This window comes from Psittacula echo (assembly GCF_963264785.1).
Source record: "Psittacula echo genome assembly, chromosome: 4".
NCBI lineage: Eukaryota > Metazoa > Chordata > Aves > Psittaciformes > Psittacidae > Psittacula > Psittacula echo.
The window spans coordinates 106436526-106453034 of NC_137738.1; the positions used below are offsets into that span (position 1 = coordinate 106436526).

Consider the following 16509-nt stretch of genomic DNA (forward strand, 5'->3'; position numbering starts at 1 on the left):
TTGCCTTCTGCAGTCACCAACAGTTTTGTATTTCTTAGGGACTGGGGACACTGTGTCCGGGGAGAATGGGGCTGTGATGATCCTTGGAGGAAGGTCTCAGAAGAGCTCCCTAGGAGTAGATATTGAGGATTTGAAACTCACCCCTTGCCCAATGAAACCAAAACATTTTTCATGGGAAAAGAGCATAGAACAGGACACTGGTGTAACATCTCTTCCTGGTGTCAGGCTGTTTTTCATTGCTGGTCACTGCAGCTCAAAGCAGAATACAGAGGTGTCACACAGATGTGAAGAGGCCATTCCTGGGTCAAACTTAGGAGTGATGTTCACCAGAGGAGGAATAGTGCTCATCTGCCATAATGGACTGGTGGCACACTGGGGAAACTGGTTAAAGAATTGTCCTGAAATACTAAGAGGAAAAGAAATGGCAAAATTGTCTATGCAACCCTTTATTATTCATATACTGACAATGATCCATTTTTTTGCATGTTCAAAGTGAAAAAAAAAAAAAGAAAAAAAGGGAAAATTAAGAAAACAAAAATCATTCCCTTCTCTGAAAGGAAAGAGAAAAGAAATATCAAGCATTGAACTCCAGCAAAAACAAAAGCAGACCCAGGGTCTGATTCTGACCCGTTTTACTCCAGCACAACTAAATAAAACCAGATTGAAAAGTAAAGGGGAGCGACTTTCCAGCAATATTGTTACAAAAGCAGAAGCTAGCTTGATCTCTTTTGTGTAGAAATGCATTTTCACTGTCTGTGCATCAAAATGAAAACCTGTTCCTTGACTCATACTGAGCTTCAGGGAGGAACGTGCCACCCAAAGGGGAAAACACAATAACAGGGTTCACAGCACAGAGGCCTGAGCAGCCAGCGAGTGATGGGGAGGAACTGAGACATGGCACTTGGCATTAAGCAAGCACTGCCTTTGCACAGGGGTTGATGGAAGGTTTCATGTCGCACTAAATATTTGCTGTCCAGCTCACCCAGGAGAAATGTTGGTATCTTCCCATTTTGTTTTAGTAGAGTCTTCAGGAGAATTAACGTCAAAAAGAAATAGAGCCCCATTTAGGCATCATTTTCAGCTTTAAAGGTACAGGCACCACAGTAAATACTTGGGGAATATGCTACAGTAAGTGCATTAAAATTACTTAGAACTAGCAACCTGCAGCTGGATTCTGATGAGAACTGTGCATACCTCTAGTGAAAAACCTCTCTTCTCAGCTGAACACTGCAAATAAGGGAAAAATTGATATATTGTTCATTTTTGTTATTCATATTTTTGTGTGTATGATTTGTCTATAGCTTTTATTAGACTAGTTGTAAAACCGTGTGCAATTGCATAGCGTGAATAAGCCACATAGACTGGGATGTCTTTCCATGTGCTAGTTTTGTTCCTGCACATACATGGGTTTTAAAAACAGCAACATCAGCTTAAGGAGAGTCATTGCTTATTGATGTGGATTCTTCCAAGACCCTCGTTACATTTCTGAGACAACCTTTTCTTTTTCTGGATCATTAGTAGGAATTAGACAATGAAAACCAAAACAGGCTGAAATTCAGCCTGCTTCTGTGAGCTTCAGCAAGGCTCCAGGTCCTTCCCTTGAACTCCTCTCCTCTGGTATCAGGTCACTACCTTCATTATACTCTAATCCACTCATGTCTTCATGATCCAAAGCAGCATTTCTTGTTTACCCTTCTCACAGACTCTGTTCCTTGGTCCAACACTTGTCAGAAACTCTAGCCTTTTATATAGCTGCCTTACTTTTTACTGCTTTCTCATTTCTCTTCACCATTTACTGTTCCTTAGTCTGTATGCCACGTGTTTACCACTGAAGACTGTTCATTAGCTCCCCCTGAGAAAGGCAAAATTACTAAGGCAAGAAGTCAGCACCAAGGCAGTTCAAGATGATGGGTGAGTTCAGCTCCAGATTCAGGCACCTAAAGGTGTCTCTGACAGAGGTGTCTCCATGTGAGACCTTCAGTAAATCTTTCAAATATTAGTGCTTCTTCTGTCAAATGGGGACAGTACAGAGCTCTGCCTCACCATGCTGAATGTAGCTTAGGAGATGTCTCACCGTAAGGACTTCAGGGTGCATTACTAAAGCGATGTGGGGGACTAAGTCTTGTGATGTGTCATTCAAGACACATGGGCTTGACTCCTCACTAGTGCTGACTGTGGCCTGTGAGTCACTTACTGCTTCCTAGCAGGTGTTCAGGAGTTCAGGGGTTGTTGTAAACGCTTGTGCAGAGAGTTTGAAGATAACCCCAGTCTATGCCAATGTGACTTGTTATGGGAAGGTGGGAAGCAGATCCCGCAGATGCAGCCACAGGGCTTCTAGCCCCATCGTACCTGATGTCCTCCTGGCTTGAGAATGCCCACAGAAATGTAGCAGTGCATGTCAGGTATTTTCAACTCCCAAGACTAAGCACAGAGTGGGAGGAGTGGGAGTGGGATTATGAAGTGACTTCAGTTTTAAAACAGCCCCAATGCTTTGATAAACAAACCTTGGAAGGGAGTCTAAACCCACTTATGGTAGATGAAGGTGCGTCAGTCACCACGTGCAAAAGTCAAGATCCAAGTTAAAAAATAATTCCCATGTGATCCAACTTATAGAACTTTTGTTCTAGTTTTAATTGGAGGGATCTCTATAGTTGTTTAGAAGTAAGGCCTGGAGAAGTAGAAAAGACTTTTCATCCCACAGTCTGTAAGAACTGTACATTGTATGAAGATGTCACAGGCTACAGGTAACAGGGAAGGGTGGGAATGAGAAACTCATGGTCAGTATGACAAAAGCCAAGCCATGCTTTGTCATTTCACAGAATAATAGAATCATAGAATCATAAAATAGTTAGGATTGGAAAGGACCTTAAAGCTCATCCAGTTCCAACCCCCCTGCCATGGCAGGGACACCTCCCACTAAACCATGTCACCCAAGGCTCTGTCCAACCTGGCCTTGAACACTGCATGGCGCATTCACAACTTCCTTGAGCAGCCCATTCCAATGCCTCACCACCCTCACAGTAAAGAACTTCTTCCTTGTATCTAACCTAAACTTCCCCTGTTAAAGTTTGAACCCATTGACTTTTGGCCTGTCACTGCAGTTCCTGATGGAGAGTCCCTCCCCAGCATCCTTACAGGCCCCCCTTCAGATACTGGAAGGCTGCTATGAGGTCTCCACGCAGCCTTCTCTTCTCCAGGCTGAACAGCCCGAACTTTCTCAGCCTATCTTCATACAGGAGGTGCCCCAGCCCCTTATCATCTGGACTTGCTCCAACAGTTCCATGTCCTTTTTATGTGGAGGACACCAGAACTGTACACAATACTGTGTGAAGTCTGTATGAAATAGCCATAGAATGATTTCTGTGTGAACACAGTAAAAAGTACTGAAAAAGTCTTCATATCACTCTATGGTTCCTGTTGACATCCGCCCACTGATCGCACGCCCTTACACCCAGGTCCAGATCCTGCTCATCACTAGGATGTGATGAAATTCGCATTCACCACAGAGTTATGAATTTTTGAACAACGACAGGTATATGTCAAAATGTCTAGTGGTACTTCGTTTCCCGCCTCAGATCTTAGTGCAGATGAGGAGGCAAAGAATTGTTTTGTAAGGGTAGGACTCATCCCACCTGACTGCTGGTGTTCACAAGTCCCCACACTCCCCTGTCAAGGGATGGAGTCAGACACTTCAGGAGCATGAGTCAACCCCTCCCTGTCCCACACATGGATCTTAGGACAGGGTGAATCACATTCTGGGGGTGTCTGCCTCTCTCTGTTGACTCGAGGGGATGTTCAGATGACTATCAGCAGGCAAGGTACCCAGCAATATGAGTGATTCAACAAACATACTCTCAGACAGCTCTGTGCAATTTACAACAAAGACTATGATTAGTGTAGGTTTCTGCACTGAAAACATTACAGTGGGAAAAGCCTTTAGGTTTTTGTTTCTGGTGTATTTTATTTCTCTTTCTTTTCTGGAGTAAATGAACCCAACAGAAACATTTTTAAGCCAGTGTGACACATCTGTCTCCTGTGGGGTGGCATTGCTTGAGTTTCAGTATAATAGGTGCATCTAATGCTGTACAAGTTTCTAGTATAACAGCACTAAAAAAAGAAAATACCTGACTTCTTTTTTCTTTGCTGCTAATCATGGGAAGATTTTTGTAACTGAATAGCTAGAAGATACTGCAACAAACCGTACTTATGCGCATAGCATCACTTACTTTAAGAACAGTGTGGCATTGCTCAGCCTTCCAAAACTGTTAACTGTGTCTACCAAAAGTGTAATTAATCTGGTAGGTTAAAAATAAACTTATTCTACATCTGTTTGGGAGTGAGGCTATTCACTTTCAGAAATTTTCATCCATTAGGTTCCCCAAGTCCTATATAAAAGTGTTTCTTATTGAGGACTTCAGACTTCAGGAAAATTGCAGTTTAGATGGTGGCCTAAAGCTAGCCTCTTTGATAAGGCCACTGATCTTCCTGGTTTGTGGTTTGTTGTTTTTAAAAGTTCAGTCTGAAATGCTAAAGCACGTATGAGCCCAAAGGCAAGGTATTCAGAGAGAAACGCCAGAGCTGATGGAAAGGTGTAGTTTTGGTGGACCTGCAGGCTGGGAGAATTTCAGTGAGGGCAGAGATGGAGGTCTGCCATCCCTCCTGGCCACCTTCTCCATCACCTGTCTTCCAGACATAGCTAGGCTGGAAGTGGAAAAGTAACCCCACCACACCGTGGGTTGGGCTCCTCAGAAAGAAGATGAAGTTTCTAGAGTGAGGTCTGAAGAGCCAGTGGATCTTCTTTCCATCCCCAGGAGAGACAGGTTCTTGTGGGTAGGAGAAAAATGAGAAGACAGCAGGAGAAAAAGAAATTTAGGGTTTCAGACATTTTAGCTTTTCAACCCAGAGCCACTGCAGCAAGCTGCTCGTTGGGTTTTCTTAAAGTAATGAAGGCAAAAAAGAGATGGACCTATCTTCCGGTGCATTACACATCAGAGATGGAGTGGCGTTTGTTATTGTTTGTTTTAGTTGAAACCATTAGCAGTTTTCCTTTAGTTTTTATAGGTGATGCTCCCAGACAAATCTTTGGCCAAGGCCCAGTCAAACTATAGCCACCAAACTTCTGAGCTTCCCAGACATGGATCTTAGTCCATCATTTGTTCCCTCTCACCTGCAGAGCAGCTGTCCAGTGAGCAGCAGTGGGAGAAAAGGAGCAAGATGCCAGTGGCCCTTTCTTTTACCAAGGATCTTTCACTTATTTTTCATTATGATGCTTTGCTGGATGAGTTGTTCAATTTACCCTTGCGATAATCAATTGTATTTTATTTCTAAAAGCTCTGAAGTGTGATGGGGCACTGTTTCATCCTTTGGAGCAAATAAATAGTTCAAGTGTTGACTGTGATGGAGAATAAGATCAGGCCCCTTTGGAATATCATGAAGTATCTGCCCCATGCCAGGGTGCAGGAGATGAGTTGGAAACTGAGGGTGAGCCTGGTGCAGGCAATGCACTCACTGATGGGAGCAGCCCCACAAGGTCTGAGTGCATGTTGATAATGGCTCCCTCAATGGTCCCAGACAAGGCAAGGGGTTGGACCAGATCCAAGGATTCTTCAAGGGGTTGGACCAGATCCAAGGACTCTTCAAGGGATCCTACCAGGGGCAGAATGAGACAAGGCTGGAGACATGACTGCAACTTAGATCTCTGTTCCACCCAGGAGACAAGGCTGGAAATAAGCTACCTCCAATGTAGGTCTTAAGTCCATCATGGAAACAGAGCAGGGAGTTTCTGGAGGGATCAGAGTATTTGGATTGAGACCATTTGGAGGATATTGATGAGTCTCGATGTTCCTTGTGCTTATATATTCATCTACATGGGACTACAGGGTGACAAAAACCTGCCTATTTTTCCCAAAGGATTCCTGATTAAGGCAGAATCAAGTGCAAGTCAAAGTGAGTGTTGCTTGTATGAAAGTATTTTAGAAAAAATAAAGGAATCCATGCAGTTACAGGGAATACGGATGTCCTGAACTTGCCATGGTGCACTCCAAGGTAGACCCCTTTCTACTGAAAGATGGGATTTGGATATCAAATTCTCAAGTGTGGATCTAATAAGGATGAGGACAGAGGTTGTACGCTGTAAGAAGAGAAAAGCTGGGGTGGTAGCAGAGCCAACAGCTCATGAAAATGAGCTGCATAATGTGCTGTGTCAGAGAACTCGTGCATACAGCATCCTTTCCAATTCCTACACTGATATTTCTGTATTTCTCTCCTCCAGACTATAAGGACAACCTGACGTGAGTTGAACCTCTGGGCTACTGAGACTGCCCCAGATGCAAAAATTTAGTGAGCAGATGATGTTTTCAACCAAACCTCCTATCTAACTCAGTGGATCTGTGTGTCTTCCGGCAGGTGTGTCCTCTGTGGCCTCCCTGATGTCCCTGGCTTGGGTGCTAGCCTCCTATCACAAGCTTCTTCGGGACTCTAGGGACGACAAGAAGAGTATGAGCTACAGAGGGGCCCTCATCCATGTCTTCTGGCGCCTCTTCACCATCTCATCTCGAGTTATTTCTTTTGCTCTCTTTGCTTCCATTTTCCAGCTCTACTTTGGGATCTTTGTAGTGGTCCATTGGTGTGCCATGGCTTTCTGGATCATCCATGGTGGGACAGATTTCTGCATGTCTAAGTGGGAGGAGATCCTCTTCAACATGGTGGTAGGGATTGTGTACATTTTCTGCTGGTTTAATGTCAAGGAAGGGCGGACTCGATACAGAATGTTTGCATATTACACGGTAGTCCTGACGGAGAACGCTGCCTTGACGCTCCTTTGGTATTTTTACAGAGATCCTGAAACTACCGACTCATATGCCGTGCCAGCACTGTGTTGTGTCTTTCTTAGCTTTGCTGCTGGGATAGCTTTGATGCTGTTATATTATGGTGTGCTGCATCCCATGGGGCCAAGAGCTAAGATCTTGGCCAGCTCCTGTTGCGCCGAGCTGCTCTGGGGCATTCCTTTGCCCCCTGATGTTGAGCCCATGGCACCCCAAACCCCTGGGTACCCGGGGGCCCAGGCTACGCCCACCAGAGCGGTCACGGAGCAACAGGAGGAACTCACGGCTGACACTTGCTTGCCCGTTTTCCAGGTGAGAGCAATGGTACCATCTACTCCATCTGGGCGACCCTACCCCCCCGAGGGGCCTCTCATTAAGATTGACATCCCAAGAAAAAGATACCCTGCATGGGATGCTCATTTTGTAGACAGGAGGTTAAGAAGAACTATCAACATCCTCCAATATGTCACCCCCACAGCTGTAGGTATTAGGTATAGAGATGGACCTCTCTTATATGAGTTGCTACAATATGAATCTTCACTTTAAAGCTCCTTAAAGCAAAAGTAAAAGAGGGGACCTTATTTTTGTTTACGGTAAACACAGATCATGAAACAAACACAAACCTTCAGATAAGCTTTCTTTCTGGTTGCTGTATGTATAAAAAAAAAAAAAAAGATATTCTCTATGTTTTGTAAGTAAAAACAAAAAGAAAAACTTTTCTTTTGTTTTTTACACACAAGAAACAGTATTTCAACTTCCACACCTAGGATTCACAGGTGGAGAAGGAGGCATCTCCACATCAGTTTTATACCGTACACCAAGTGTAGAACATTATCTATGGGATTGGTGCTGATTGAAAAATAAAAAAACAAACAAACAAACCTACAACTGCCTTATGCCCTTAGGTGCTGAGTTTCATTAAGTACTGTCACCTTTCTCATGCAAAACTCTTTGATGATTATATGCCAGGAAAAAAACAAAAAAGAAATAAAAAAACCAACCAACCAACTGAAATGCAAACCTTAAAATTAAAAAAAAAAAAAAAAAAAAAGAGAAAAGCAAAAATAAACAACAAAAAGAGAGAAATGTACAATTAAAAAAAAAAATATCTTGTTGCTCTGATTGGATTTAGCAGAAAAAAACCCAAATGTCTAAAGACAAGAAAGCAAAGCCAAGACACCCCCAATGGAGTTTGATTTTTCCAACTGAAAGACAAAATCAGGTCTGTAACTCAATTTGGCAATGCATTTATAACACCATTTGGCCAAGCATGTGAACCTTGACCAGGTCACGTTATAAACATGATCCCACCGTGTAACCGTTTTCCTCGTGTAAATGGGCCATGTATAATGGTCGGTTTGCACCCCATTAATGTGGTAATACAGTATCTGATCTTGTTTCAAACAATTGCACATGCTAAAGTGCCACTGCCTTCAGTGGAGTAAATAAGAACCCTCTGAGCCCAGAAAAAGGCCTGCCACCTTGATTTCTGGAAAATAAGAAATCTGCAAACATTGAAATTATATACCAAAAACATTATACTAAAGTACATTTACACATGTCTAATAACTATTTCAGTAATAATAAAACTCAGCATAGTAGCAAAAAGCGAGTCAATTTAAAGGCACAATACTTGATCAGTGACTGGCAAAATAATTTGACCTACTGTATCATTTTAAGGCTGTGAAAGGCATACATGTATTATTTGTAATCTTGTGTAAGACCTGTCATGTCTCATTCAGTGCGAGCCTTAAAGTGATTGTAAAGCATCCTTCGTTCCATTTTGGGGATTTTGGGTTTTGATTTTTGTTTTGTTTTGTTTTAAAGGAAAACAAAACATGAAAATCGGGATAAAAAACAAAAAACAAAAAGCAAACAACAACAAAACAACCAACAAACTTCTTCAAACGATAATAACCTGTAAACTGACTCACATCTAGAGATGATTTGGTGCTTTGTATTTTTGTTGATGTTGTTGTTGTGATTTAGCTGAGAATTCTTCAACCGGTACATGTGGGGAACTGCTGATAAAAACTGTCTCATGTCACCCTCTACCGTAAGTACATGGCGAGAAACACCACCAGAGGAAATTCAGGAGCGTAGCGAGAGCATTGTGGTTTAGCTTAGCCTTCTCACCGCAAGGAGATGCTGCCACCTCCATTGATGGCAAAGCCTAGGTGGTCACCTGCTGAGAGTTGTGTGGTTGTCTTGACATTTCTGAATAACTCGCTCAGTGTCTGAACATTCACATTTCTCAAATGCTGTTTCTGTGCTGGAATCTCTTTTTTCAAGTTAAATCATGGGTTTGCATCTATCTAACACCTTTTTCCGTTTTGAGAGTATTGCTCCTTTAAAGGAATATTCCCGTTTCAGGGCATCTTTTCAATCCCACCATCCCTCTACTTGGGAGGGGAAAAACAACAACAAAATGAGATATTTTTAAGTGAATGCTGTAGTATTTTCTGTGTGTAATTGCAATTTTTTATTCCAGAAATACTGTAACTGTCTAGGGTGCAAAACTCCCATGCTGACCTATCCTGAAGAGGAGATCAGCATGGGGGGTATTTTTTAATTATCATTATGATTTTTCTGTTTAATTTGAGGAATCAGTTGGTTTTTTAATTATAAAAGTATTTAAAGAAACTAGTACCAATTTTATATAACAGTTTAAAGAAGCTGAATGCTTTCTTCGCCTGAATATACCTGAAGAGAAACATTTTTTTCAATCAGTGATCCTTTGCAGTGTTCTGAGAAAATGTTGGGGTTTCCTCAGTTGTTTCATTTTGTTTTGTAAAGAAAACTTTTAACTGGTGTCTGTCCCTTTCAGGGAGGGCAGGACTCATTCACGCCAAACTATAGACAAATGGCAAAGTTTATAAGAAGCCAAATTGTCACTGGTACTGTAATTCCCAGTCAAACTCCATTTCAGGCAAATGTTTCTGGGCTCTGATTACAACCAGTATGATGATCACATTTTCATGCAAAGGGAGAGATTTTGTCTTGTCTTCACCTATTTAAATTCCCAGTCCCTTGTTTACTGTGCACATAAATACATATATATATGCACACTTATATGTATTTGTGAGAAGCTTTCATTTCCCTTCTCCATTGTCTATGTCCCATAACCAGTCCCTTCTCAAGTGTTCTATTAACATTTCTCCCTGTTTCTTCCGTAATCAGTATACCGTTTCCATAAAAGGGGTAATTCGTGAAGTGAACTTGCTATCCCCAGATACTGAGACATAAAATAACAGAGGTGGCCATCCTCCAGCAACAGGCCTGCATTTCTCTTCCCAGGACTTTCTTCTGACTTAAATTTAATACTAGTGTAGAATTAGTTTCCCTGAGAATCATTCTCTGTGTAAATATTCTCCTTGGTCCTTCCATGAAGAGCTCTCCTGTACACATAGAATCATAGAATGGTTACATCTGCATTTCATTGGCATAAGCATGAGAAAGGAATGGATGACAGACAACCCTGCTGTTCCCTGAGGACCTTTTCTTCAGGAAATAGCATCCTCATTTTCAAAAGCATTATGAGAAGGTCCCCTTCCCCAGACTGGTCAAACTTGAGGTCTCGTTTAGAGGTGTGAACCCACTCCCTGGCCCAATTGAACAGCTGGACCCTGCCACTTTGCACCAGGACAGTGAAATGAGTCAACAAGCCAAGGCACACTCATCAGGAGTCAAGGAAGAGACCCTTCAGTGTTGCCCCTCATGAACATCTGCAGCCTGCCTTCCCTCAGGAATGGGACCCTTGCTCCAGAACGCCACAGCAACAGCCGTCCTCTCCATCCTGTTATGGGAGTAGAGGGGCCAAACACTCTAGAAGTGACCTTACCTCTCAATACAGTGCTAATTTCTCACAGCCAAACCAGCTTGACAAAGGGCTTGACACACCCCTCCAAAGTCCTTTTTCTTCGTGGCTCGTAGTATGGATAACAATGAAGGCAGGTACCTCCACTGCGTATTAAGACTGTTTCATTGTGCTTAGTTGCATAAACTTTCTGCCTCAGCTGTTAGTCCTTTCTTTGAATGATATCCACTGGCATCCTGATTTAAGCAAAAGATTTCCAGTGAGAGCCTGTGTCAACCCTGAAGACCTATTTCTCTTTGAAGGACTTCATTACAGCCTTAAAGTAAAGCACATGCTCTACCACTACACCCAACGAGTTCAAGGTGGACAGTTTGGTGTGGTGACCATTTCCTCTTGGGATTATCTGTGATCTTGTTGCCAAACAGCGCCTTTTGCCAAGCCAAAAGCTTGGGGAGGAAAATTACCCCTAGCTCTTTATTGGTACTAACCCTAGTGCTAGAAGTCTAGTCTTTTCCTGTGTACTTTTTTTCCTAGGGTCTCTTTGATTTTTGATGCGCACTTTGGCAGGATGGTTAGTGACTTGTTTTGGTTTCACTTGGTTCTTAACTCCTCAGCTTCTCCCTGGGAGCTTACTTACACCATGTCCCACCTTCTTGCCAGAAGATACTGTGTGATGGGTTTTTCAGACTGTCATGGAGAAGGTTGAGTCCGTATTTATTCACATCACGAGAGCAGTGAGCAACTTCTCTGGCATGTTTGTGCTGCTGGATTCATCCTGGGATCATCTAAACCAGCCAACTGTGCCACGCCAGGGCAAAGCCTGGGCAAGAGGACTCCACCATCCCCACTGGTACATTTTTCAAACCTTCCCTGGCATGGTTTTGGCCCATTCCAACGAGCCCTGGGCTTGGGTACAGCTTGCACAGACATTGATGCTGGCCAGAGACCATCCCCAATTGGCAGTTCGGATGCAGACGCTCTGTATTGATGGAGAAAGAGTTTAGTAGTATGGACGTGGCCAGCACTTGTCAGTTGGCTCATGGCCCAAATGGATCCTGGCAGTGCTTAATTTACTAATAAAGATGTAACTATGTGCCACAGACCGGGATTCAGGACTTGGTGGAATAAATCAGCTCCAACTTGGCATTCTTCTGTTTTTCTGCCTCGTTCAATGGACAAGGTGTTTTTTTGGTTCACTTTGTTCTTTTTGCTGACGTTATTTTGCACACATCACTTTTATGGTGCTGATGTCAATCCATCCATCCTTCCATCCATGTCAGATGGCTGGCGTGCTTAGTGTGATAACATTATACATCTGTAGGCAGCTAATTTGGAGACAGGAATGATTCAGACCAGACCAAGTCAACAATGGAAATACGGGAATTACAAGGTCCCTGCCCATGCTCTTGTCATGCTTTGCCACCCACACAAGGCATTTTTCATCTGCAGCATACCCAACCCGAACTGCAGAAGAGGAGCCAAAGTATAATTGCCAGTGGAAAGTGCAAGCGAGCCATTTATTTCGAGTGCAAATATATATATATATATATATATTCAGTGTTTTGGATTGGAGCTAATTGTCTGCTTCATCCTGTCCTTCTCTGCACCTGCCAAAAGTCGGTAGTCATCTGCATGTATTTTTATTTAAAGCTGAATAGATGAAACAAGGTAAAATTAATTTCAGGCTTTAGCCAGTGGTCTGCTAAAACCTGGCTGATGCTACTCACAAGGGTATTGACTATCAGAGAGCAATTATCCTGTGCTCTTCTGATATATTTCTGTACACACAAGATTCACTTCACAATTTATCTCTACTCCTTGTCCCTATGCAGAAATGTATGACACACTTGTCACCCACATATCTGCAGCATGACTAAACCTCCTGAAGAAAATGTGGTCTGAGGTTCGTCCAGCATGATTTCATTGAAGCTCAGAGGTGCTTTGAAAAGGAAAACTTACTACTGTGCATTTGCAAAACCTTTTAGTGCCTGCTTGCTGGGCAGCTTGGGCAAGAGACAATTTGGAAGCTGCCAGAGTCAGCGGAAAATCGTGGAGACAGGCTTTTCTAGGATATTTCCTCCTTTTACTGGGTTAGCTTTTCTCTGGATTCTGTCCAGATTGAAAGTGGTCATGCAAAAAGACTCGTAAAACAAAAACCTGAATAACCACAACAAAATAAGGTCTATGCCAGTCCCAGAGAAGCTGAGGTAGCTGATGGTAGGGATGATGTGAACTCTGTTGCGCACCCTTTTCTTGCTGAAGCTTGCATGCTGTTATTTTGGCAGTTGTCTAAAGCCCTGGGACTTTAGGGATGGTAGTTTCCCAGGGTTATGATTTCTGGTTTTATCTTTCCTTGGAGCTCAGGTGTATTCTGGTGCAGAGAATCTCAGCCTTGTTTGAATGAGAAGATTTGAGGCTATCCCAAATAGACGTGGGCAAACCTTTCACTGTGTGCAGAATGAGTTTCCAGACCTTTGGGTACTGCTAGAGATTGTTGCAATCCACTTATTTCTCCATGAGCACGTTCAGAATTGCTTCATTATTCTGTTGTGTTTAAACTTGGGAATAATGGTGTGATGGCTCTTTTTCGTTGAGGTGTGATGTGAAGAAAGGCAGGAACCTTCCTGCTGTGCTAGGTGTTGCCTGTGTTCAACCCTTGTTCTTTACTTGAAGCTCAGACATTAGGATAATGGGAAAACATGAGAAAATGCGATGACAGATAGCTGCATATGTTCCATTGGCTGTTCACTGATGAGGAGGGAAGCAACTAGTGACAGTTAAAATAAATCTGCATAAACCATCTGGACCTTAAGGTATATTTAGACATACACACAACTCAATTGGAAAGTGATGTTGATAAACTAATATGGAGTAACGTTTCCTGTTGTATATTAAAAAACTAAAACAAAACCCAAACAAAACACAAACCACAATAAAACAAAGCATGGCAAACAGACAAAAATTATTTTAGAGCATAAACTTTCCTTCCCCCCTCCTTTGGGACACATGCAGCAAGGCCACTGTTTGAAAACCAGGCACTTTGAAATACACGGAGTTATTTGGATTTGTGCAATGCTGTGTTTGTCAGATGGTCTTTTACAGCAAGCGTAGAAAGTGGCCACGGTCTAAAACTCATTGCAGATTTCTGGGTGACAGTCCTCCTGGGTTTCAACCCCAGCTCTGCCACAAAGTTGCTGTGTAACCTTGGGCAAGTGATTTAACCTTTCTGTGCCTACAGTTTACCCATCTGTCCATGGGTATAATAATATTTACCTACCTCACAGGGGTGTTGTGAGGCTTAAGTAAACACATGTGAGAGGTGCTGGAAGTGCGCCGTAAAAATTTCGTTCTTGTTGGGTTCGTGCTGTTATCAGGAATGAGCAGTAAAGGGGTTTGTTACAACATGCAGAAGGAAAACCTGCTAGTGCGTGCATGTGTCGAGAAAGTGATCTTAAGTCTTTTCTCTCCCCAAAAGCAAGAAATGGAGAATATTGTTGTGTGCTGACTGAATAGCCTTGCTTTCCTGGTCAAATGTAATAGCACTGTTTGCAATATTGTTTTCTTACATAACAGGTGACTTTTCCCTTTTCCTTTCAGTTTCTGGAAACTTGAACTAAAGATCACAAAAGTATTTCTGAACCTAACAGCTTACTGATGAATACTTGAATTTCTTTAAAAGTTGCTCTCATCAGCCACGGTTAATGTGCACTAATCATTCAGTCATCAGCTTCCATCTGAATACAGTGAAAAATTTGCTCACGCTGTTTTGGAATAGCCTGGACCTTATTTGGGAGGCTGGTATACTGTTTGCTGAGGAGGACTCTTGTAGGCATGGGAAAACTAGAGTCTCAACTGATAAACATGTGAAAAATCTTTTCTTTTTTGTTTTTGCCTTTTAAGTTTCCTGACTGCCTAAGACAGCACAACAATTGCAGTGTACTTGGTTGTACAGTAGCTTTTTCTTTTAACTGTTTCCTTATGTGAAGGGTGAAGGTGGGTTGTGAAAGGATAAGCTGCTCACATACAACTCTTCTCAAAGTACCCACTTTCCTGGAGAAAAATCTGTGCCACATCCAGAGAGACTAGACCAGGTCTGCCTTCACTGTCCTTCCACAGGCAAAACTTCCCTTGCCGTCCATGGAAGTTTTGACTGTCAGTTATGTGTCCGTTGAGGTGAGTTCATCCATGGTTGAACCTCAAGACACTGGGGTGAAACCCAGGATAACATTCTTTAGAACAAGGGAAGGGATCCAGTTCATTGCTTCAAGTATCACAACTGGTTTGATTAACTCAAACAGATAGAAAGCCTGAGGGACTTTTGTGGTTTTGAGCCAAGTGTTTTTATTGTCTGAGTATGCTGACCATTATATAATGTCTTTTTTGGAAATGCAAGGCAAGGCAAGACTCCCTGCTCCCTTTTAGAAAAGCTTTTTGAAGTCTACCCACGCACTCCTTGCTCAGGCAAAAATCCCGGGTTTTGTTACTGGATCTCATTTTCTCTCATGAGTAAGGACTGTGAAATCTGGCCTGTTCTGGATAACTGGGTGGTGTTTCAGGTGGCTGTTGTCTTCTTAACCCAAGATTCGCCTTGCATGAAGCAAGAACAAAGCTCTGTCTCGGTCTGCCACGTACCTTCCGTGTCCCTTTTCTGTATCCACCATGGGGAGGTAGTTCAAAATCTTCTGGCTACATGGGCCAGGCACTTCCACATGACTAACCAGGCAGCTGCATATCTTCCCGCTGGGGCAGAGCGAATTCAGAAGCCCTACTTTTGCAGATGGGCCACTGCATCGGCTTTGGGTCTGCTCCTTCCCCATTCTTTTCCCCAGCCGTTTATTTGCCCTGTTTTAAGCACTCAGCTCAGTGCTCCTGGGTTCTTTTTACTACTTATGTTCCAAAAAGATTGATGCTGGGACAAAAACAGCAATGTAACTCCTTTGGTGCTATACTAACTGCTTTGTTCGACCCAACCAAATGCTGACCAACATACAGATTTTCCCTCTTTGTCCTAAGAAGCACCACACATCTGTGTCTTGAATAGGGATGGACTGAGAGGGGTGAGAGAGGGCAAGTGTAGTTTTGAAAGCAATTACAGTTTCATGTGTATCCAGTAGAGAAAAAATAAGATGTAAATGCAGAGTGCTTTCAAAGCTAGTTATCACCCACCTCGTGGAATTAAATAGGATATAGCCTATAAGGTATTTAGAGCATTATATATATATATATTAAAAAAAAAGACAAAAAGTTTACCTGATCAATAAATCACCCTTTAACTTTCCTGAAAATGTAATGTGCAACAGTAAATACATCTGGCTGTGTTTGCACCTGGTTGTTTTGCTTTGACCCACTTCAGCAACAATGGCTACTTTAAATGCAAAGGTAGAAAAGTGGGAGGAAAGCAAAAACTCCACCTAGTATGTATTGGCCTCATGTGAAGTGGGTGGCTATGAATTTTCAGGATTAAAGGGACTAATCAACATGTATGTCTGTGTCTATATACACAGTCCTGTGGAAATATAGGAAAGCATACATGCCATGTTACTGCAACAGTGTATATGTTTAAATATATATGAACACATTATGAATTCCAAAGGGCTTTTTGAGGTGAGGAAGGTGTGAGGTGCTAGTGATTTGGGATTTGCAAGCAGGGCTGAAATAAACATTCCTTGTATGTATTTTAAGTAAAAATAGGGAAAAAAGACCATCAGAAGCTTAAGGTCCTTCTAAGGAAATGCTGTACCACCTGATCTTCTTAAGAAATTTGGAAGACAACATCAGACCAAAAGTGAGGGTCAAATGCAGTTATCAGTATAAATCAGTAAAGCTCCATTGATGTCCAGGTGCTTCCTTATACTCCCTGTCTTGACA

General features: G+C 42.5%; 1 protein-coding gene across 1 annotated transcript in view; it reads left to right on the forward strand.

Annotated features, from left to right (window-relative positions):
* The window catches only part of XKR6 (XK related 6), a gene marked incomplete at its 5' end in the record, with an annotated part of 175480 nt that extends 167082 nt beyond the window's left edge, over positions 1-8398 (forward strand). Inside the window, one exon of the mRNA XM_080616496.1 lies at positions 6406-8398. Coding sequence (XP_080472622.1) covers positions 6406-7370 — 965 coding nt within the window. The 3' untranslated portion in view covers positions 7371-8398. The remainder of the gene's footprint in view (positions 1-6405) is intronic.
* Positions 8399-16509: the final 8111 nt, after the last annotated feature.